At 45.4% G+C, this 23,476-nt stretch overlaps 1 protein-coding gene across 2 annotated transcripts in view; it reads right to left on the bottom strand.

Annotated features, from left to right (window-relative positions):
- Window positions 1–23,476, bottom strand: part of mical3a (microtubule associated monooxygenase, calponin and LIM domain containing 3a) — a 143,363-nt gene that overhangs the window by 85,558 nt on the left and 34,329 nt on the right. For both annotated transcript variants that reach the window (XM_063196891.1, XM_063196892.1), the window contains exons 2-6: window positions 8,601–9,106; window positions 7,514–7,721; window positions 5,206–5,322; window positions 4,802–4,903; window positions 3,723–3,878 (exon numbers count right to left, since the gene is read on the bottom strand). In XM_063196891.1, coding sequence (XP_063052961.1) covers window positions 3,723–3,878; window positions 4,802–4,903; window positions 5,206–5,322; window positions 7,514–7,721; window positions 8,601–8,909 — 892 coding nt within the window. In that variant the 5' untranslated portion in view covers window positions 8,910–9,106. The remainder of the gene's footprint in view (window positions 1–3,722; window positions 3,879–4,801; window positions 4,904–5,205; window positions 5,323–7,513; window positions 7,722–8,600; window positions 9,107–23,476) is intronic.

Below are 23,476 nucleotides of genomic sequence, written 5' to 3'. Positions count from 1 at the left end.
TGAGTGTACCCTCAGTATGCTTCTCATTTACAGCACATTGTAGTTCACATCAGAAAAGCAAACATTTTTCTACAAGTACGTAATGAATTTTCAAGCGCCTGAGTAGAGCACACAGACCGACAGACAGATATCCCCATCCAAAAGCACTGCACTACACTGCACTGCACAGCACTCTGTCTAGCACTTGAAAAAGCCTCCCGCTGACTGGAGCAGACAACCCCACCGGCTGTCAGCACTATGTCACCTCTAGCCCCATCCAGCCCTGTCCAGTCAGCCATCCCCACCGTCTCAAGGCACACGGCCAACTTGCCACCCTGCTGCCTGCTGCTGCTACCAGTGATGCGCGGGTCGACGAAAAAACAAAACACACCCGACCGCTTTTTTCCCTAGTCCGCCCGCTTACCCTGCCCGCAAGAAATATTCATGAAAAATATTGACCCGGCCCGCTTCCCGACCCGCCTTTGAAAATAGTAGCCGTGCGTCTTTATGAACACCCTAGCGTCATTGGCAAAGCACAATCACGTCAATAAAGGTCTTAAAAAAGGAATTTGCGTCAAGAACAAGACAGCTGTGCATTTCAACAGGACATGTTGGATTTTTGAACCGAGGCCATGCAATGACGACTGCGACTGTCACCTGTTTATTGTATCGTCGTTTGGATACATGGAGAAAATTAATCTGTAGGTTGGTGAGCAGACGGAGCCAGCCGTCAAGTGGATTGCCTCGTAGTCATGGTACGACACAGGAAATGAAAACAAACTCTGTAAGCAACACATGAGTGCGACACCATTAGGCCTACAATTGTAGGCCTATAAGAAAATATAGGCTATATCCATCACTGCACTGTTTAGAGAGCACCCTCTGTGTTCTTCAAAATGCACTCAATGGTTGCACCTGCTGCACCAGTTGCGCGCAGAAGATATTCGGCCGACGCAGGAGCCCAAGTCTCCTGCAGAGCGCGTGGCACCATCGTAGTTATTCAGCCATATAAACTTTGATCTATTTCGCAAAAAATGTCCCTGTCTGCTGAAGTAAACTATAGCCTATTGGCTAGCCTATAGCCTACTTTAAAATTCGGCATCATTTCAAAGGTCCTGACCGACCGCACCCGACCCGAATTTCATTAAAAATAATATTTCATAACCCGTGCCTGCGGTCGACCGCAGTTAACTGCAAGCGCCCGCTGCTTTCGGGTCAGCCCGCGCATCACTGACTGCTACTACTGCTGCTATTGCTGCTGCTACCAACCAGCCATCCTACCTGCTGCTACTACTGCCACTGTTGCCAGATTGGGCGGGTGCCCGCCCAATTGGGCTACTTGGGATGAGCGTCGGCGGGCAAAAACGGGAAAAATTGTCCATTTGGCGTTTTTTTAAGCCGTTTTGGGCCCATAGAAGTCAATGTAATTTGTTGAATTTGGGCGGAATTCAGCGCATTTTGGCGGTTTTTGAGAACCTTTTGGGCGGGATTTGGTCAGACACATCTGGCAACACTGACTACTGCTGCTATTGCTACTGCTACCAACCAGCCATCCTACCTGCTGCTACTGCTGCTGCTGCTATTGCTACTGCTACTGCTGCTGTTGAGCTAAAGGGCCGTACACACACACATCGCTGGTATTTACTAGCTTCTCGCTTGCTCGCCTACTCGCCTCTCTTTCATGGAACGTTCGCTGAAAGTTCCCGCGGCTTTAGCTGCCAGTGAACAGGCGAGAAGAACCGAACTCTGCCTTCCAATTGGTTACTCGCTTACTCGCCTCGCTCGAAGATAAAATATTTTCAACTCGGGATCCGCCCACATCGCATCGCTTGTACAGTACTCGCCTACTCGCCTGCTAGTCTCGCTGGAACACATTTACATTCTATTGAGTTCATTCGCTGAGCGAGTAACTAGCAGCGACGTGTGTGTACGGCCCTTAAGGCCAGGGCTGTCTCATCCACTTGGTAGAGTAAAGTAAAATATTTAACATTTCTTTTTTTTTAAAAGTAAAACTAAATGCTGTGCACAAAATTGACACAATATCCAGAAGCACTGAGTCAATCTGCCACCCTGCTACTGCTAACTGCTGAGCTAAGCCTGTGGCACTTGGTAGAGTAAAATATTTAACATTTCTGGCTACATCGCAAATGACACCGAGAATAAAACTCAATTCTGCATATAAAACTGAAGAAGCAGGGCGTTCACTGTCTGAGGCACTCTGCCAAACTGCCCATCATGTTTCTGCTCAGCTGAGGCCATGGTTGGCACATGCATATGAACCACACTTTGTACTGTAGGGTGGGTAAAATATTGAACAGTTCTGAAATCTAAATGGGAAATAATACTAAATTCAGTGCAAGAAGTTAAAAGCCAAGGGCCAGGTGTCACATTAATTTTGAATGAGAGGACAGCATTAGCCTTTTATTGATATGGTATCACTGCTCTCTCCCCGCAACCCAACCCAACACAACCACCCCACCCCTCTCCTCTCCTCGCCAGTCTCCTGAGGCCTCCCCACCCTAAATCTACAGCACTTGTCTTTCACAGTTCAGCGCGCACCATCAGCCGCCCCCACCCACAGACATCTGTCATGCTTCTCTCCAATACATTTTCACCATCTCCTCTCGTTTGCCCTGTTTTGTGTCTGTACAATACCTGCCTGCCAGCACTGTACATTCTCTGTCCTGAGATGAATTGCTACAATCTTTTTGACTGCAACCGAATACCTGTTTGGGATTCAACCGGCAATGCTTGTCAAGTGATATCTCGTCACGTTTTGAAGCCTTCTCACCGTCAAGCCTTCCAGCCCTGTTGTTGTCAACACACCTGGCTGTCAACCCGAGAGGCCAAAAGCCTACAGTTAAAGGTACACTGTGCAAGATTTTTAGCTGTTTATTTCCAGAATTCATGCTACCCATTCACTAATGTTACCTTTTTCATGAATACTTACCACCACCATCAAATTCTAAGTATTCATGATGACTGGGAAAATTGCACTTTTCATACATTAAAAGGGGGATCTTCTCCATAGTCCGCCATTTTGAATTTCCAGAAATAGACATTTTTAGCTGCAAAAATGTTGGAGAAAAAAAAACTGGACTTGGGCCATACTAGAAAATAGTAGTTTATTACCTAGTAAACTTTCATGAAAAGATCAAATTTGGCAATAGGCAACCCAGTTTCAATGAGAAGCATAGTTGCAGTACCTTTTTTTACCATTTCCTGCATAGTGCACCTTTAAGCACAATGACCCCATGGCATCTCCAGTCTGAACACGGACAGACAGGTTTCTCCGCATGACTGTCTTGCACTCTGACACACAGAGCTCCTGCTGTCCATCACTCAAGACACTAATGGCAGCTTGTCAGTGTAAATGCACAGCGTCCTTATTGATCCGGCGCGGTCGTTAACATAGGGGGGAAATGATGCACAGCTGACTCTTAGAAGTGAGTGGTTGTCTTCAGGAGTGCGTGCGTGCGTGCGTGAACATGTGAGAAACACTGACAGAACATTTTCCCCATAATGAGTACATTTGAGGCATGATGCCTTCCCCCATTCATTAGTGCGTGCGTGCGTGCGTGCGTGCGTCTGTCTGTCTGTCTGTCTGTCTGTCTGTCTGTCTGTCTGTCTGTCTGTCTGTCTGTCTGTCTGTCTGTCTGTCTGTCTGTCTGTCTGTCTGTCTGTCTGTCTGTCTGTCTGTCTGTCTACATTTGCATCGGTCTATCTCCAAATGTGTGTGTTACCTGTGGCTTCTCGTAGGTCCTGAAAGAACTTCTGGTTGAAGATGAAGGCCACCCCGCTGATCTCCTCCACCTTGGCCTCAGCCGTAGTGTTGCGATTGATGAAGTTGGCCGTTATGGCGATGGCCAGCTTCCCCCGGAACTCCTTCCTGCGGAATCCTGAGTATAGAGAAAGAGAGGGAGAGGGAGAGGGGGGTTAAGGTTCAAAGGTCAAAGATACACCCGGTCACTACACCAACTGATGACCTGGAACTTCTTCCTGCGGAATCTTGGGTAGAGAGAGAGAGAGAGAGAGAGAGAGAGAGAGAGAGAGAGAGAGAGAGAGAGAGAGAGAGCGAGAGCGAGAGCAAGAGCGAGAGAGAGGTTAAAGGTTCGAAGGTCAAGGATAAACACAGCCAGATGCCCCTAGAACTCCTTCCTGCGGAACAGAGGTCAAAGAAACCACCACGTCACTGGACAAACCAACAAACTCGGACACTTTTTTTACTTTCACATGGACTGGCCTTTGAAAATCGTAGTCACTGCACTCACGGTGGGTGTGTGTGTGTGGGTGAGTGTGTGAGTGTGTGAGTGTGTGAGTGTGTGAGTGTGTGTGTGTGTGTGTGTGTGTGTGTGTGTGTGTGTGTGTGTGTGTGTGTGTGTGTGTGTGTGTACATATGGACTTGTGGTGTGTGTGTGCACGTGTGTGTGTGCACGTGTGTGTGTGTGTGTGTGTGTGTGTGTCTGTGTGTGTGTGTGTGTGTGTGTGTCTGTGTGTCTGTATATATGGACTTGTGGTGTGTGTGTGTGTGCGCACGTGTGTGTGTGTGTATACATATGGGCGTGTGGTGTGTGTGCACATGTGTGTGTGTGTACATATGGGCGTGTGGTGTGTGTGTGTGTGTGTGTGTACATATGGGCGTGTGGTGTGTGTGTGTGTGTGTGTGTGTGTGTGTGTGTGTGTGTGTGTGTGTGTGTGTGTGTGTGTGTGTGTGTGTGTGTGTGTGTGTGTGTGTGTGTACATATGGGCTTGTGGTGTGTGTGTGTGTGGTGGGTGCAGTCCCAGCAAATCAGTGTGACAGGAGACAGCAAGTGTTGCTCACCTGCTAACGTGTTTCTCCTCCCGTCTGCTCCAATTATAACGTCAAACTCCAGCTCGTTGACAGGATGAGTTCTCGGGTGTATATCTGCCCTCCAACCTATTCCTACATACATACAGAGAGAGAGAGAGAGAGAGAGAGAGAGAGAGAGAGAGAGAGAGAGAGAGAGAGAGAGAGAGAGAGAGTAAGAGACACAGAGAGAAAGAGACACAGAGAGAAAGAGAGAAAGAGAGAAAGAGAGAAAGAGAGAAAGAGACAGCGAGAGACATACACAAACAGGCAGGGTTACATCTACAAGTATGTCAGGGTCAGTTGTTCTTTACTATGATGGGTAGTATTTGCAGGGGGGGGGTGTTGAGCTGTTGTGTAGCCCAGGATGAGGCTGTTCTACTGGGGCAGAAACTCACTCTCGTTCTCCTGGTCCTCCGGTGGCTCGATGAGTCCCTTAAACTCCACATTCACATGGATCTCAATGCCCAGCAGCAGAGCCACCTTCAGCAGCATCAACTGCAGCTGGCGAATACCTAGACACACACAAACAAACACAAAACACACCTTTGACAAAGCACAATAGGCAGTCACGAGCAAGCGGTTAAGGTGTCAGACCTGTAGCCCAAAGGTTGCTGGTTCGATTCCCAACCCGACAGGTTGGTGGGAGGGAGTAATTAACCAGTGCTCTCCCGACATCCTCCACCATGACTGGTACCGTGTCACAATGACGATGGGAGTTTCCAAGGTGGGCTTTCACTTTCACAGTGAGCGCTAAATGGTTATAGCCCATATCAAATTCTGTCGTCTGATAACAATAAGCTTGGCACAATCGAAGGAAGTGGCATAAATGGAAGCAAAAGAGTGGTGCACTGCTGGTGCACTGAGATTGGTTGTTTTATTAGAGTGCTACCAAGGACCTGTTGTCATTGGTTGTCGCTCCATTATTTCTGGAAATGTAACCATTTCCCACCTTGAAAGTAGTGTGAGGGATGTGCGCACATCTAGTAAAACAGGTGCTGGATCAAACAAAGACGCATTAAAAAAGAAGAAGGAAAAATCTGCATACTGTTGCTGCTCACCAATTTACTGAACACAGCTCTCCAACCTCTTCATCAGGTATAGGTGTCACACCTACGTATACACCTGACGAAGACCGCCTGAGGTCGAAACGTTGTGTTCAATAAATCGGTGAGCAGCAACAGCATGCAGATTTTTGCCTCTTCTTTTACCATTTCCCACCTCCCCTTCAGTTACAAGCGGTTCCCAAACTTTTTTCCCTGCGCACCCCCTTGTACATTGAACGGTGAACGAATATTTTGGTGTGCTAATGGCCACGCAAGCATGGATTAACTGCACATTATGCATATTCAGTTTGGGTAATCCTCTTTTCCAGTAGTCTAGGAGTTAAACTACACTTTAGATGGACCCTTCCAGCATACAAGTCTAAATACAATTAAAAATGACTTAATGTTCATCAATGCTGGATAAAAACTCACATATCCACCATTGCTCTATTCAGCTCACGCACCCCCTTATGCCAGGCCGCGCACCCCCAGGGGTGCACGCACCCCAGTTTGGGAAACCCTGAGTTACATAATTATGACTAGTCCATCTACTGTTCTACCAGCTGTGGAGAACGGCTGGAAGAATAGGTGATAGGTAAGACTTAGTCACTTAAGTCGGGTGAATGTGTGAAACGAGCCTATTTTCAAGAAACGCTGGAAGGTCACTTTAAAATCACTCAGCAACTCTCCACACGGACAGAGACACCAATGGGCAGGTCTACAATAATAATGTCAAGGTGGATAACGACAGCTCTTTTTGCAAAAAGCCCCATGCACTAGTTGGGAACGGAAGAGAGAAAAGGGGGTTGTGAAAACAACTCTTCTCATAGTGACTCATACATATGGAATGTCACAGGAAGCATGGCAAGAGGGCCTTCTTGACGAGAACAGGCCATGGTGGTGGCCTCGGAGTGTGTGTGTGTGTGTGTGTGTGTGTGTGTGTGTGTGTGTGTGTGTGTGTGTGTGTGTGTGTGTGTGTGTGTGTGTGTGTGTGTGTGTGTGTGTGTGTGTGTGTGTGTGTGTGTGTGTGACTGATATGGTCAATGGAGTGTGTGTGCCCGTGTTATGGATACATCTGCATGTGTGCATGTAAACATACATGCAGGGAACGACAAACAGTACAGTTGTCCAGGGCCTGGGGCTCAGGGGAAAAAGCGGGCCCTCATGACAATGTATGTATTGAGAGGAGGAGGGGGAGGGGGTCAAATGACTTTGTTTTGGGCCCTGGGCATGTATGCAAGTGGATGTGTGTGCATGTACTGTACATGGGGAATAGTGATGCAAATTATCGATTAATTCATTAATCATTAGTTGATAGCCTTATCGATCGACTTACGATTAATTGATAAGCGGCATTTTCCCCCCGAAATCTCAATGTTTCTCAGAAAAAAACTACTAAATCTAAACATTTTAATAAAAAATTGAGATAAAATACCACATTTAAGTTAATTCTATTTAAATTCTTTCATTCAAAGGTGATTTAAGTATTCCCACTATTCACACCCCTCTTCACACACACTCTTCACATGCCCATTTCACCTGGGTCTCTTGTCAGTTGAATTATCGATTAATTGCGATTAATGTTTTTTAATCGATTAATGGATTGATCTATTAAAGTCGATTAATCGATTAATCGTTTGCATCCCTAATGGGGACTCACTGATATGGTCGATGGAGCCGGCGCAGAACTTCCCGTAGAACTTCTTGGCGCCGAGCCCCCGGAGGTCCTGGATGGTGAAGGGCCAGAGGTGCAGCACGTTGTTCCTGGAGAAGGCGTCCCTCTTCTCCAGCAGCACCACCTTGGCCCCCATGAACGCCAGCTCGATGGCCGTGCGCAGGCCACAGGGGCCCGCACCGATGATCAGACACTGCACACATTAATAGGCAGCAGACACATGTAAGATGTCGTAACACAACAGCGGCAAAGTTGAAGTTTTAACAGCAACCGATGATCAGACACAGCAGACATTAGCCGCACACAAGTAAGATGCAGTAACACAACAGCGGCAAAGTTGAAGTTTTAGCAGAAAACTCAGTGTAGACAGAAGACAGCATGAAACAACATGAAAACAGTAACCGATGATCAGACACTGCACAGCACACATTAGGCCAGGGGTGGGAAACCCTTTTTATTTCAAGGGACCACATCAAATTTTATGAAGTCCCAAAAGGGGCGTACTCTGCTCTCTAATCTACTAGCATGAACACAAGCCAGGATTTCCCCCTGCACTTTACCGCCTTAAGGGCCGTAAACGGCCCGCGGGCCATAGGTTCCCCATCTCTCCATTGGGCAGACACGCATAAGATTTAGCATCACAACAACGGTAAAGTTGAAATTTTAGCAGAAAACTCAAAGTTTTAACAGTATTGTAATGGGAGAACACATGGACATGCACATTTTTTAATTTCATTTTTCCTAAGCTATACACTTTTCAGTGTTTCAACTGGAGTTGCCATGCTCATTTGCCATTCTTTAGGTAACAAATTCAAGAGAGTGGGAGAGAAAGATGAGGCAGGGCAGGCAAAGGACCCAGACCCAGGACGAACTCAAACACAGGTCCCCACTCCCCATGGGCATGCAAGACCATCTGTGGGACTCATAGCATGCTGCGCCACAGTGCCCCCAATTTACTTATTTTAACAAAAAAACATGATCACCTTGAGGCAATGGCAAAGCCAATACTCGCAGAGAGAAATAAATTCCATCAGAAAGATAACCTCCTTGGCAGAGGGTAAAAAATCCTCACCTTTGAGTTGGCACAGGCCCGTCCCTTCTTGTAGTCCTTGAGGGAGGCTCTCTTGTCCAGCTTGGCCCACAGGGCCTTTGCCTTCCAGTAGTTCAGCTTGGACTTGAGCTTGTGGTAGAAGATGCGCGACTCGGTGGGCTTGAGGTCCACGTACTCGCACAGCTCCTGGAAGGCCTTCAGCGTGCCCTTGCAGGTGGTGCCTTGGACGAAGCGGTCAAAGAGGACGTGTGATTGGTTCACCTGCTCGCCGCCGCCGCCACCGGTATCCCCGGTCATCCCCGGGGGGGCTATTCCGCCACGGCCCGCCATGATGCGTCAGGGTCCTGTGACGTCCTATGTCCTTCCCCCCTCCTCCCACACACGCCTCTCCTCCCTCCCCCCTACCCCCCTACGGCCCGGCTGGGGAACGTGGGGCAGCAGGGAGGTGTCACTCAGCAAGGGTGAGGGTGGGGGTGAGGGAAGGGGGTGGGGGGGTCGCGATTACCTGCCAGGTTCACGCATCCTCACTGCAGAGAGAGAGAGGGAGAGAAAGAGAAAGCGAAAGAGAGAGATGAAAAGAAGACAAAGAAGAAAGAAGCAAGTGATTAGTTTTAAGTGGATAAGTAAGCCATTTCCAGCAAGCTCAGCAAACATCGTTAAGATAATGAGCAGAAATCAAGTCGGCTTAAGAAACGGCAAAAAATATCGTCAACATTTCCAGGATGATTAACCTCAGAAAGATTAGTCACTATTGCTTCACCTTTACTTGATTGCTCAAGCAAAACACTGCGTTGCTACCGAAAGCACGCACGCACGCACGCGCACGCGCACACGCACGCGCACACGCACACGCACGCGCACACGCACACGCACACGCACACACACACACGCACACACGCACACACGCACACACGCACACACACACACTCTACAGTGTCCTAAATGAAACGTGACAAAGTATCATTAAATTAACCCTGCAGTTGAAATTGAGCCATTCTTTCCACTGAAACTTACAACATACACATATGCACAATGCATGACGCCAACACATCCTGCCAGCCAGGAAGATTTTAATTGAGTCTGCTCCAAAGTTTTCTGCCAACAGAAGTCTGGTGTGCACTCCAGGAATGTGTGACGAGAGAGAGAGAGAGAGAGAGAGAGAGAGAGAGAGAGAGAGAAATCGAGCAAGAATCTGTGCGTGTGTGTGTGTGTGTGTGTGTGTGTGTGTGTGTGTGTGTGTACGAGATAAAGAGAGAGAGTAAGAGAGTGGAGAGTGAGAGAGAAAGAGAGAGAGATAGAGAAAGAGAAATCGAGCAAGAATCTGTGTGTGTGTGTGTGTGTGTGTGTGTGTGTGTGTGTGTGTGTGTGTGTGTGTGTGTGTGTGTGTGTGTGTGTGTGTGTGTGTGTGTGTGTGTGTGTGCGCTCTACCAAGTCAGACACAAACATGACCCAGTATGCCCCCGCCAACTTGGAGTAGCAGGGGGCAGGACCTTGCGCTTTATATAGATATAAATGGGCCAGTGTTAGGTTGATAAGTCCAAACCATGAGTGCGCTGGCCATGCCAGACCAGACCAGTCACAAACAGGAAACGTGGAGGAGAAAGAGAGAGCACACCAGAGGAACGCTAGGCCCGCGCACATTTCCATTCACTAGGAGGAAACATCACTCAAGGCGGCATTAGAAGACTGCTCTAGCCAGGTCGCGCCCTCATAGTGATGTAACACCTTTAGCGTAGCTTCTAGTCAGGCCAGGAGGAGCAATACAAATATCGTTTCTGAGCTCTGGAAAAATTGGGAGCTCCCTCCACTTTGTTGGGAAGCAAACAACCAGTAGCAAACCAAGGGAGGCAGGTCAACCATGCCGTTTGGGAAATGTTAATTGCTATGCTCTTGGTCAGACAAAGTCTCGAAGAGATTTGAGAAGTCGATGATAATCAGGCTACTTCATTCAGTGATAGACTGAGTGTTTGTCTCCTCACTCCAGCCATCTGAAATATGGAGGGTTACTTCTCATGAAGAAACTAAATCAGTACTAAGGTTTAGCTTACTCTGGTAAACATCATTATCGAACAGCACAAGATGAATGACAAATGCAAACATTGCTTGGAGAGCTTACAGCATGAAGCATACAACAAGCACACATGCACAAATCAATAGTGTTCATGGTACATTGCATTTTATCTATTTATTCTCCAATTGCTCCCCATGGAAACCCTTCTCGCTTCAGGTTTATCACAACGAGATTACTTTGACAGGGAGCTATTTACAGGTTAATTGCATTTGATTACCGGTGAATCGACTGATAGCGATCTATAATCAAATTTCCTGTGCATCATTGCTAACAACTTTGCCCTGCCTTATCATCATGTGAAGCTCAATTGTGGTCTCCTTCAGAAGCAATAGCAGCTGTGCAATACGTGCAACTTATTTCTTGTTACCAATTCAAAATTCAAGAACTCGAGTAAATGAAAACCCAGCTACACAGCTAGGTATGAAAACAAATGACTTCAATAATAATGTCAATACTACACAACGTTGTGCAGGCAAGCTTTAGTATATTGATACAACAAACAGTATCTCCGTATTAATGACATTTAGTGAAGGCACACAGGCTTAGTGTCCTTTGTTTCCGTGAACAACTTGTGTGAGACCACTTGAGGCAGATGTGTGGTTTAGGGCCTCCATAGCAGACACAAATATGCCAGTGCTCATCATGAAGAGTCCATCCTTGCAATAGGGGCCTTACTTGTGAAATGAGACGCTTTACAATCTCATGGGCAAAGATTTTAATAAAACTTAGTATGGTGACTCAGTCAAGAGAAAACCACAAACTTGAAATTGCACGATACTTGCAAGAATATTGAGGGAGATACAGCCTTGCATTAGCCTTGTTTTTCACATTTTAGATGAACGTTTTGAATGAAGTTTTAAATACATTTCTCTTTCCATCTCCCTCAACGTAAATTGCACAGAAACGGTTCCACTACCGGTGAAAATGGGCCAGTGGAACAGGAAGAGGGAAGCTGTGTGGACAGTGGAAGTGCAAGAGGAAGTTGTTCGGGAGGGCAGACAGGCCCGTGGGAATAGCAGCTCTCAGCGGGCAGGAAACAGTAAGCTGTCACCATGTCACAGACACCAGAGACAGACCGGCGCAACCTGTTAGTCACTCACAGACTATATACATCGCTTCCTGTTGTAAAGCATGTGATCTGAAGAGTCCATGGGAGAAACAAAAAGCAGAAACTCTGCTTTTTATATACAGTATGTACACGTACATGAGTTTCTTGTTGTAGCATGTGCCATTTTAAAATGCTTCTAGATCGAGCCAGTGTGACTCATCCAGAATTCCTTTTGGAACGAAAGGAACCAGCAACATCTAGTAACCATCCGACGGACAATTCAAATATAGTGTGGCCATGGCCATAACCTCTAGTGCCGGGTACTGGCTGGGACTTAGGGCAGTGTTGAGAGAGCAAACATGCTGCCCATGAGTGCAAGCAACAAATCTCCCCGTGGCCTTATGAATCGTACAGTTCATGGGCTTATTTCCTGCTCTTCAATGCACACACATACATCCAAATATAAACCAGCTGTACTGTAGGTTCAAAAAGGTCAGTCATGGGTAAGCAGTTAGAGCGGCTTGTAACCCAAAGGTTGCCAGGTTTTGACTCCCAACCCACAGGGTTGGTGTGGTGTGGTGGGGGGTGTGGGGGATTAACCAGTGCTCTCCCCCATCCTCCTCCATTACTGAGGTACCCTGACCATCGTACCATCCCGCCGCACAGCTCCCTTGAGGTGCCGTTTGGGGCTGCCCCTTGCACGGGTGAGGCATAAATGCAATTTCGTTGTTTGCAGTGACCACTGTGTGCTGTGAAATGCTGTCACAATGACAATGCGAATTTCCCAGGTGGGCTTTCACTTTTTTCAGTGAAAGTTATGGCAAAGACAAAGAGTACACTGACAAGATCTCGAACACAATACAATCAAATGGATTAAAAGGTAGTTCATCTGTGTGTACACATGTTTCTTTGTTCTCCTTTGAGAGAGCATACCCGTAGCATTTAGACACATTACAACAGCACTATGCAGGCTGAGTGCAGTCAGACAGAAGTCAACAGACTGACTGGGCCTCCTCTGTCTTCAGTGGGAGAGGCTCCACCATCCCCGATAGTCACTTTCCAGAGTGGAACTACGTAGGGCAGGTAAGAGTTTAAAGGGGGAAAAAGCTAATCAGGTTCTGGCTAAACAGAGTAACCATCTTTAGTCCCACACACACGTTCCAAAAACAGTTTTTCAAGGTCAGACAACCATAAATAAAAGCCAGGCCTGTTCCACTCCAAAAAGACCACAATCACGCACACATGAAAGGCATGGCTACAAAAATATACACACTGTACCAAATTAAATCAATCTTTTTCTTTTTTTACAGGCTCCTGTTGCAGTTGAGAAACGAGTCACTTCAAGGAAAAACACACTCCCTTTGGCTTGATTTTTTTTTTAAATGTATTACTAATTACACACATTTGTCAGGCCAATGTAAGTTGTGTGCTGAAGTTAGTTACATGTGGGTCTTAATGTTTGGTTCATTGATGTGTGAACGTGTGCATGAATACGTGTTCACACTGCCAGTCACATGACGAGAGACACAAAGTATACTGTAGTTTTAAAGGTAATATGAGACACGTGCACACACACCACACATGCTACACACAAAATAAAAGAGCCACAGTCTAGTTTGGCCGGTTCTCCGCTCTGCTTCTGCCTCTATTCTGCCGGAGCATCCTCTTCTCTCCTCCCTCATCTCTTGCCTTCCCTTTTCCCCTGTGGCTCGGGGAGCAGCACGGGCCACCATGGGGATCTGGCTCAATGGTGTTTTGGGCCCCCACGCAGTCTTGATCTGCAGTCATTTTCAAAGGTGGAGAGTGGTGGGGACATTATTTGGCAACTTGTTTGGGGTGCATATTTTTACATTGGTGAAAAAGTGGTGGAGGCAATTTAAACTAATCCCAAAAGTGGTGTAGATTGACATGTCCCAACCATCTACAATACCAATGGTCTCCAAATGGCGGCCCACGTGCCAGATCCGGCCTGGGCATGGCAAACATTTGGCCCGCCATGAAGTTGGAACAAATGAAAATGTGTATGTGTGCCATCTGTGGCCATAAAGTCGTAATATTTGTTTGGCCCTCAGCTTCATTTGAGCTACATAATTTGGCCCTTGGGGAAAAATATTCTACACCATAAACTACGGCCATGGTAGTGGCCCATCACGCCTCCTCCAACGGAGGCACTTGGTCTGTCTTTGTCCATCGCTGTCATGGCTGGAACGCAGGTCAGGTTAATTAGCTTATACTAGTTGCTGACCTCTCCATTCACTGACTACACCCACACTTGACTCAACAAATGGTGTCTATTCTCCTATTATTTCTAACTCAAAGCAAAGTGTGTAGAGGTCATTTAGAGGAAAAAGTAAGAAGGTACGACAAAACGCTAAACAACACATCAAATTTAGTTACAAAACATGAGTCATGTTGGTTCATCCGGTGTGTGTTTGTTTACCAGAGAAGAGCACACGGACGAGGATGAGGATTAGTCTAGCGTCCAAGACAGAGCTTACGACCATCTGCTCTCGTCCGCATGCCGCCACACACACACACACACACACACACACACACACACACGCGCGCACACGCACACGCACACGCACACACACACATACACACACACAAACAGACACACAAACAGACACACACACACACACTTGCACTCTAACCTACAAAGTAATTTGTGCAGCAAGCCAAGTGCAGACACACATTGACAATTTCAAGCACATACTACAGTACACACTAACAGAGTTTCACCTTCAATATTCAAGTCCTAGCCAAACCGATAAAACTCTATTAAATTAACAAAGGCATGTGGAATGACAACAAATGGTAACAGGTGCTGTGTGTGTATAAGCATGTGCAAAAGCCAATTGCTTTTGGTTAATGCCGAATGAGTATCACCATTTCACATGGCTTTGATGAACAGGTGCAGTATCTACAGGGAGCTGCTGAGGCAAAATGAGTCTCTTGATGGCCTGCACCGCAAGGGCTTCTGATTTAATAATAAAGACGTGTTTCCCACGGAGACTTTGTGGATTCTGGTGAGTTTTATATGGGTAGGAGCAGGGTTTTAGTTGAGAATTAAACCACTGTATAAAATGTTTGTGTTTCTGCTTACTTGTTTAAAGGCAAAGTCAGATTTGCCTGTAATTTTCGAGTTTTCAAGCACATGTCTGATTTGACTTATCTTATGTGTGCAATCGCGAATCTGAGGAGGGCAGAATTGGTTATTATGACCAAGTCCACCTTAAATTCAAGGCCTTAAGTCAAGAGAATTGATTTGTATGGAAAAACACAGCTGGTGAGATTCAGTTTTGAATTTCACTTTGATTGAGATCTAGCTTCTGCATACTACAAGAGAGAAGAAGAGAGGAGTAGAGAGGGGGACGGAATTTTATTTGACTGAATGTAAATTGTGTTCAGCATCACTGCAATTGGGAAAGACACACACACACACACACACACACACACACACACACACACACACACACACACACACACACACACACACACACACACACAGATAGACCATACCAAAAGCACACACACTTTGGCAGGGTCACACCTACTGTACCACACACAGACACTCACACAGCCACACACAGCCTCTCGCACAGTCACACACACAGCCACACGCCCACCCACAAATACACAGACGCCCACTTTACCTCCCACCCATGTGCAAGGGCAGAGGGAAAACAACTAAGCTCACTGAAGTGGAAGTAAGGCTAGCTAAATATAGACACCACCACACAATATGCAGGCCTTGCAATATTTAAAATACCTACAAAGAAGCTCTCCAGCAAACTCACTCACACCCAAGGGAAGTGGTTTCCTGAGAGGTAGCCTACTGTTCCAACCCAGCCACCTTAGAGCAGTGTTTCTCAAACTTTTTCAGACCGAGGACCACTTTGTCCCCCAAAACATGTTCAGGGACCACCTGTCAACTGATTGACAGTTGAGGGGTGCCAATTTGCCACTGCTAATTTTGATGCAGATCACTCAATTTTTATTCACAGTTACAAGCCTCCCCGGACCACACTTTGAGAATCACTGCCTTAGAGGATGAAAACAAAAAGCAGGTGAGCGAGCGCTCTCTTTCAACATGTGGCAGTAGGTTTCATCTCTCTGTATCTAGCGCGCGCACACACACACACACACACACACACACACACACACACACACACACACACACACACACACACACACACAACAGTGTGTATATACTATAGGACCAACACGGCCCACACCAAAGCCCCTCACACAATCTTTCCTCAACCATTTTTTGTTTTTTTGGGGGGGGGGGTTTTTTTATTTTCATTTATCATGTGCAGTCGTAAATTGCATCCAATCACTGCATTAAAAAGCAAGTATATCCACATGTATAACTGTATGAGATACATATTTTCCAAACACAGTTTCCAACTAAACTGTAAACATGACCAAGCATACCCTCCTATGATGTTTCTATTTTGAGTACTCATCCAAAGTCAGTTCTAAGTACACAGAGAGAGAGACAAAATGTGTGTCTATGTAAAAATGTTCTCCAAACACAGCTTGGTAAATGTTTATCCAACAAGAGGTGTTAGACCAGTACTAGTGCAAACACATGGGTACCACCAGACCGGACTGTTGCAAAGCCAGACAGCCTACAGACAAATGCTAGAAAATAAACATTTTCCATTCACAAGACTCAAACGTGCTATACTTATTCTTTTGTGCTTATTATACCTATGCATTTTTCCAGACAAAAACAGAAAAGGCTGCACCTCACTCAAATGCATGTGCACACAACACACACACACACACACACACACACACACACACACAATCTCTGTGGCTCCAGGCAGAGTAGAAGGGTGTGTGTGTGTGTGTGTGTGTGTGTGTGTGTGTGTGTGTGTGTGTGTGTGTGTGTGTGTGTGTGTGTGTGTGTGTGTGTGTGTGTGTGTGTGTGTGTAATGGGTCTGTGGTTTCTGAGGACATTTCAACACAGCTCTGTGTGGTTAGTCTGCCACTGGGACTCAGCCACATAAGAAACGCATGTGAGTGTTTGACAAACTTTGAGTGTAGGAGGTATGAGTGTGTGTGTGTGTGTGTGTGTGTGTGTGTGTGTGTGTGTGTGTGTGTGTGTGTGTGTGTGTGTGTGTGTGTGTGTGTGTGTGTACTTACTACTTAATGACATGCCTGAGGGCTGTGGTCACATGAGAGAGTGTGTGTGTGATGGATGGATGTAACGTATGTAATAGTTACAGGGCGTCCTCAAACGTATAAGCAAAGCAGAAGAAAACTACTTTTAAAAAGACTTTAGCACATGCCTGCAGCCACGCAAGTGCATGCAAGTACACACACACAGACACAAACCACCGGTAACGCAAATTGTAAATCCAGATAGTTGATGCACTGTGACAGTTTCAGACCATTTGAGAATCGGTCTTGACTCGACTGAGTCCTCCCAAAGGACACCGTCCTGCGGCATCAATGTTTCAATTTACCTGATTAACACTGGATGTTTAGAATACTTGAAAAGAGGGATGCACCAATCCGATCTTTTCACTTCCAATTGAATCCAGATACTTGAATTTGGACATCTGGCCCTACCTTGGCTCTAACGGTAGGACAGTATACATTCAGCCTTGAATATATCAGTCAGTGTTAGTCACAAAAAGCTGGTGCTGTTTGAAATCTCTTTTCTGGCTCTACAAATTACACAATCAACTTGGAATACAACAACTCTCAGAATATGAATGATGATAAATTGAAAAATTAAAAATTGAATATCTACAAAACTCATCAAGGCTGAATGTATAGTGTCCTACCCTCACATGTGAACCTTTCCTAGTCTGTTTCTCCCTTAATATGTCAGATTCAAACCAATGTAGTTCTGGGGTGCTACCTTGCTGCTTAAAAGGCACACCAAGTATGATTGAAATCCGTGTCGGTCGGGTCCCAAAGTCTCTGATTTCACGTGAAATGACCCCGGTAGGGCACTAGGCTGCTACGCTGGCGACCTGGTTTGGATTCCAGCCCGGGTCCTTTGCCAAATCCTCCCCATCTCCCTCTCCCCACTTGCTTCCTGTAACTCTGTCTCACGGTCCTGTCATTCAAAAAAAGTAATGAAAGACCAAAGAAATATCTAAATTTGGATATCTGACGATACTGATGATACTACTCCGATCCAATACCAAAATCGCTGTACGCATGCGTGTCAACTTGAGGTAGTCCATTTCAAACCGATCCCTGAATTATGTTGATATGACACGGACACTGAATCGAATCAGCCCTATCGCTACTTGAATACAGGCATGTTCAAAACAGAAGTGGGGGTGGAGGGGTTATGTCTGCCTGTCCAGCTGTTCCTGACCTGCCTCCGATGTCTCATTGCCGACCCCTGTGTGTTCAAACTCCCAGCGGCAGCTGACGGCAGCTTCAACAGCACACAAAGGTCACATTCACTCACTGGCACTGTATTAAAGCCAAGCTACACAACTTCCAACCTTCAAATGATGATTTCAAAATTCTTTCTGTCAACTCTAAATAATCAAAGCTGACTGGACTCTTTTCAAGTTTGAGCCTAACTGAGGGGAAAACAAACATAAAAACACCAGAAACTTGACAACTATTAACTCTTAACAAGGTGAAAGATATTTCTGAACAGGTATGTGATGTAATCACACAAATGTATGGATGTTTACAAAGGCAGTTTTCGAGTGTGTAGTTTGAAGGAGACTTTCAAAAAAAGACTGTGCAGTAACAGAAGCTTAACATTGCTTATTTGGAGCTTTGCTGACAGCACAGTTTCTTTAATTTAGTGATGCCTGTGATCCTGTTTATCATTCTCAGCTTTCTACTGGAACGTCTGCCACCAAATGACTTTAAGTGGCAGCGCACAGACGCAGCTGCCAGGAGTACTTTGTACAGTGTATTGCAAACGCAATTCGTTGTCAATTTATGTTGTCAATCACAATAAAAAGCTCTTGATCTCTTGATCTGGAAACGCCTTCTACTGTTTGCAGCCAGGCAGATGATTAGAGGCGCGACCTGATTGCAAAACACTTTGAAATTGGGTTGTGCATTGCCCAAGGCTGGCCTGCCTGCAGTGGTGTGTATTAAATGAGACAACATCTGATTTCTGCCCTGTAGTCTAGTACAATTTTCACAAAAGAGGAGTTCTAGCGGCAAATTTGAGGAAAAGCCGGTAAACCATGTTTTTTACATAATTTGAGGGTGCTGATTCTGAATATTGTGTTTACCAAGCTGAATTCTGAGTTTTAAACCTTCTAATTTGCATATTAAAATGAGCAAAACGTTTTTTTCTTTTTATTTCTAAACCAATCAGTTAAACATCATAGCATTAAGGTTAAATGTCATATTTAAATGCTAAAATAGTGCAGGAGTCATAACCAAATATTTTTTAAACATGTTAGATTGAATTAAGGCAATAAAACAAGGTAGTTTATTAATAACAACGTTTATTAATAACAGATGGGATAAAGGTAATAAAGCAAACAGTATTCATAAAACGAACCATTTTAATTGCTCTTAAACCTGAAATAAAACTAAGAACAGGCCAAAATAAATACAAATCAAATTTATTTACAGCAGAGAGTGCCTCTCAATCTCCATGGCCACTGCAAAAGTCACTGTGGAAAGAAAAAGTCACACATTAGGATTTTATGTTGTGTTTGGTGTTAGTTCTGTGTTAAAATTGAAATAGAAAGTTAAGAGAAATTACTTCTAACTTACCTGAAATGAGATGTTCCTCCTTAGTCCAAACTGCTTGCATTCTGGCATGGATGATCTGGAGTTCTTCTACATTTGCAGCCACCTGTACAAAGCAAGCCGGCGCTGCGACAACTGCATTTGCTTGTATTGCAACCACACTTGCACCTGCAGGTAACCATCAAGCTACAGCTTTTGGGGATTGCTGCAACAGACATCAGTTTGGGTTCCAGGTGTCCATTGATGACATCCCATCCCATTTCCTCTATAGGTGGTAGTATTGGATTTGTTTTGTTTGCTTGTCTCCATACTAGAGCTTGATAATGTGCTCTTCTAATATGCCACTGAGCAGCATCACTCGTAGGTGGTAGAGCCTCAGGTCCCCGACATCTGGAGAACAGTGTGGCTCTTGCATCATTGCAGCTGACATCGTTGGTGTCATAAACACGACAAATGAACTTCTCTGCAGAATGTATGGTGGTTTCAGTCAGTTCACCCAGGCCAAGTCCATCTAAAAGTGCAGGCTGCTCCAAGAATGTTTTCCAGGATGTTTTCTTGCTATGTCCTGCAAAGTAGGACACAGTGTCACAGCCTGTTATTGCATGGAAGGCCAGAATATTCTCAATATCGGGAACCTGCACCCTCAGACTCTCATGCACTTTGTGTATGGGGATATGCCTGGGTTTTTTGGAGGTCCCCATTCTCAGCCACAACTGTTTGCACTTCATCTTGCCAAAATGCGCAATTAACAAAATGAGTACATCTGTATCTGGACTTGAAACAACAAGAAATTCTGCATTTGAATGTACACAGTGGAGCACAATCCTTGTGTCTGCTTCCTCATGGTAGGCCTGGAGAGCAGTGATGTCTATTTCTGAATTACACTTTGCCGTGTTCTCTTCTTTAAAGCCTCCAGCCACAATGATAATTTTGTCGTCTGGAGCTTGAGCCAATAGCTCGTCTGATAGAAATGTTGCCAAATCTTCTTTGTTCTTCTCCAAAGCAAGGAAATTGGACCAGTTCCTTGGAAGTGGTACAGAGCTATCTTCAATGGCACGGCGAATAGGTGTGCATCCTCTTGCACGTTTCCCCCTGGTTGTGCTCTTAATTGATATGTCTCTGTACCTGTCAAATGTAGTGTCAATTCTGTCAAAGTTTTTGCCAAATGCAAGCACTCTTTTCACAAACTTGCTGGCATATTGCCCAAATGTGTTGCAGTCAGATGGTTGTCCTAGCATCATAACAAAAGCTTGACCATCGATCACTAGCGTTGAATCAATGTCTGTAGGGTACACCAGTGCTGGACATTCCACATCACCACATAGCACCTGACTGAGGATGGATTTATTTCCACTTCTCAAATAGCCATCACTGTCTGCAATAGCAGTGGGGACATTCATCAACTCGTGTCTGAGGATTTTCCCCAAGTCCACTTCCCTTCCTGCGTCATATGCTGTGATAATGCGCTGCAAAACATTTCTTTCAGCTTTGGCTTTGGTGACTAACTTTTCCACTCCTTTCTTTCCTGCCCTGTGAAGAGTGGCAAATGTAGGAGGTTTATTTTTTGGCAAAGGATCCCTGAGTTTTTTCTGCTGGTCACCATTCTTGGGTTGCATGAGCCTCTGTTTCACAAAGGTGATCAATTTCTCCTGACCAAGACTACGTGCATTTAGTAGAGATTCTTGTATTTCTGTTGTTGCGATGTCTTTAGTAACAATATTCTGCAACATATCAGGAAAGCAACTCTGCTGTCTGTCTGAGAATACAGCTGATTTCTGTAACAATTCCATTACATTATTTTCATTTCCATGGTCTTGGAGCCTCCTTGACACATTGGATTCATTATGCACCATTTGATCATAATGTTCAAGATGATACATATCCCTTGTCTGTGCAGCTATGTGTGTGCGAAGACTGTATGATAAAGTCCAACGGAATAGCGCAGATGCCGTTTTGGTGATGCCGATTATCCCACCGCTTCCCTTTCCGACACCATTCATCCATTCCTGAGCTTGGTCAGGATCCACTTGGTTGAATCTTCTTGATGATCCTTTCACAACCCAGTTTCCATTGTCAAATTCCTCTTGCACTTCAGCTGGAAGCTGCTTCATCTGGGCAAGGTACACCGGGCCCCATCTTGCATAATTAGTATGGTCGTAGCGATGGAAGTATGGAAGCATTTCCTGAAATGCATACAGGTGTAAGCCCCACTTTCCCTCTCTCTGAGCACGGGTAAAAAGCAGGAGGATCTGAACCATCTCTGCGTACTGCCACCAGAATTGAAAATTGGGATTTGCATCTTTTTCTCAAAGTCTTCCTTCACATCAGATTTTGTATATGTCTCAAGATTTTGTTTGAGATTCCCATCATGGTCCTCCAGATAGACCAGAAACTCTGGCAAAAGCAGTTGCCACAAGGCTTGAACGGTAATCTTGTGAGCCCGTACACCCTTGTTGTAGTCTTTCCCTTCTAGAACATGGTTAACTGTTCCAGGACCAAATAGGCCACTCTCCACCCAGATTTCAGCTAGACCAGAATCTTGCATATGTTGGCCTAGAACCTTCAAAAAGTTCATTGATATATGCAGACCCCCAAGACGTGGGATGAGACTGTCTTTATATTCTGGCACTATCCATTTCAGTTCCATAAGTAAAGGGAAAAGTGCTTGATCAACAGTCAGTACAACATAGCTCTGGTTGAATGATTTGGCAACTTGCATGATTCTTCTGACAACAGTATTCATAGTGTTGATGTCATGTGATGGGGCTGGGATTATGGGCATGTAGCCAACCAAGCTGATCTCAGGATTTGTGTCAGACCCTTCTTCATTGAAACTTGTCCAGCCAGGTTTGGGATTTTGTGCCTGTCGTTTCATGTGAAATGCTCTGTCTTTGGCAACTGCCGTTATTGCGGCCGGACAATGACTGAGCGTTTGTTCAAACCATTGCTCGCAGACATTTTCATTCAAATTTGGCTCGACACTTCCTTCACGGATATACACAGGCAAGATTATGTTCATTTCCTCTGGAACTTTAAGAGTGACCTGCTGACTTGGTGAGACATTTTCTAGAGGATCAACTGATATTGGACCTCTTTGCCAGGCAGCATACTGGGTTGCATGGAAAGTGTTTTGGCCATCAAGAGTCCCCTCATTAATGTCAATGTTGTCTGCAGAAAAATGAATAAAACGCCCCTGAACTAAATTGGATGGGATGATGGCTCCAGTCTCCTTGTCCATTGTTGATAGAGTATGTGTTGCAAGGGCAGTGTCAATTCGGAGGATGTCCCTATAACTGATTATATGTCCAGCATGATGAAACATCTCCACCAATTTTCTTGACCGTGTTGCCTGATGTAAGCTTGTACCAAGGCCAATATGTTTGGGAGTCCAGTTCTTTCCCCCACTTACCATGTACACCAAGTCCTGTGCAACACTCATGACTCTGGTCTCGATATGCTGTTCACTTTTCTTTTGGTGGCCAGCTCGTTGCATCTCCCCTCTTTTCTCAACTTCTTCTGCCTCTCTTTCATCCTCAGCTTTATCCGCAGAGTCAATGTCATCAATTTCCTCATCTCCAGAGTCAATATCATCATCCATTTCCTCACTCTCCTCACTTAGCTTCTCAAGGAGACTCTGTCCTCCAATAAGAAGTTTAATGAACATGTACAGTTTCTCTGGGACACAGGCAATAGCATCCTCTTCAGAAACATTAAGGCCTTTGTGTGCTGGTTGTGCCAATATATCAGAGCGAAGCTGAAGGGCTACATGCACCATTGCCAGAAAGTCATCTTCCACATCAGGCCTGTAGACAGGTATTGGGTTCTCATCAGGCTCAGCATCCCTTCTTTTATTCAACATTTCAGACACTGGAACATGTGCAAATTCAGTTGGCAGGAGCACTGTTTGCCTCCCAGTGATCTCTTCATTTCGCAGTTTTACGAATTCGTAAAGGTCTGTGATATGAGGTGCAATATATTCCTTGAACGTAGATACACGACTAAGGAATGACGGTGGTATTTCAACACCCTCTTCCACAGCAAGTGAGCAGTAGTGAGAAAATACCTCTTTCA

This window comes from Engraulis encrasicolus, chromosome 4 (genome assembly GCF_034702125.1).
Source record: "Engraulis encrasicolus isolate BLACKSEA-1 chromosome 4, IST_EnEncr_1.0, whole genome shotgun sequence".
Classification (NCBI taxonomy): Eukaryota; Metazoa; Chordata; class Actinopteri; order Clupeiformes; family Engraulidae; genus Engraulis; species Engraulis encrasicolus.
This window is presented reverse-complemented; position numbering and strand designations above follow the sequence as displayed.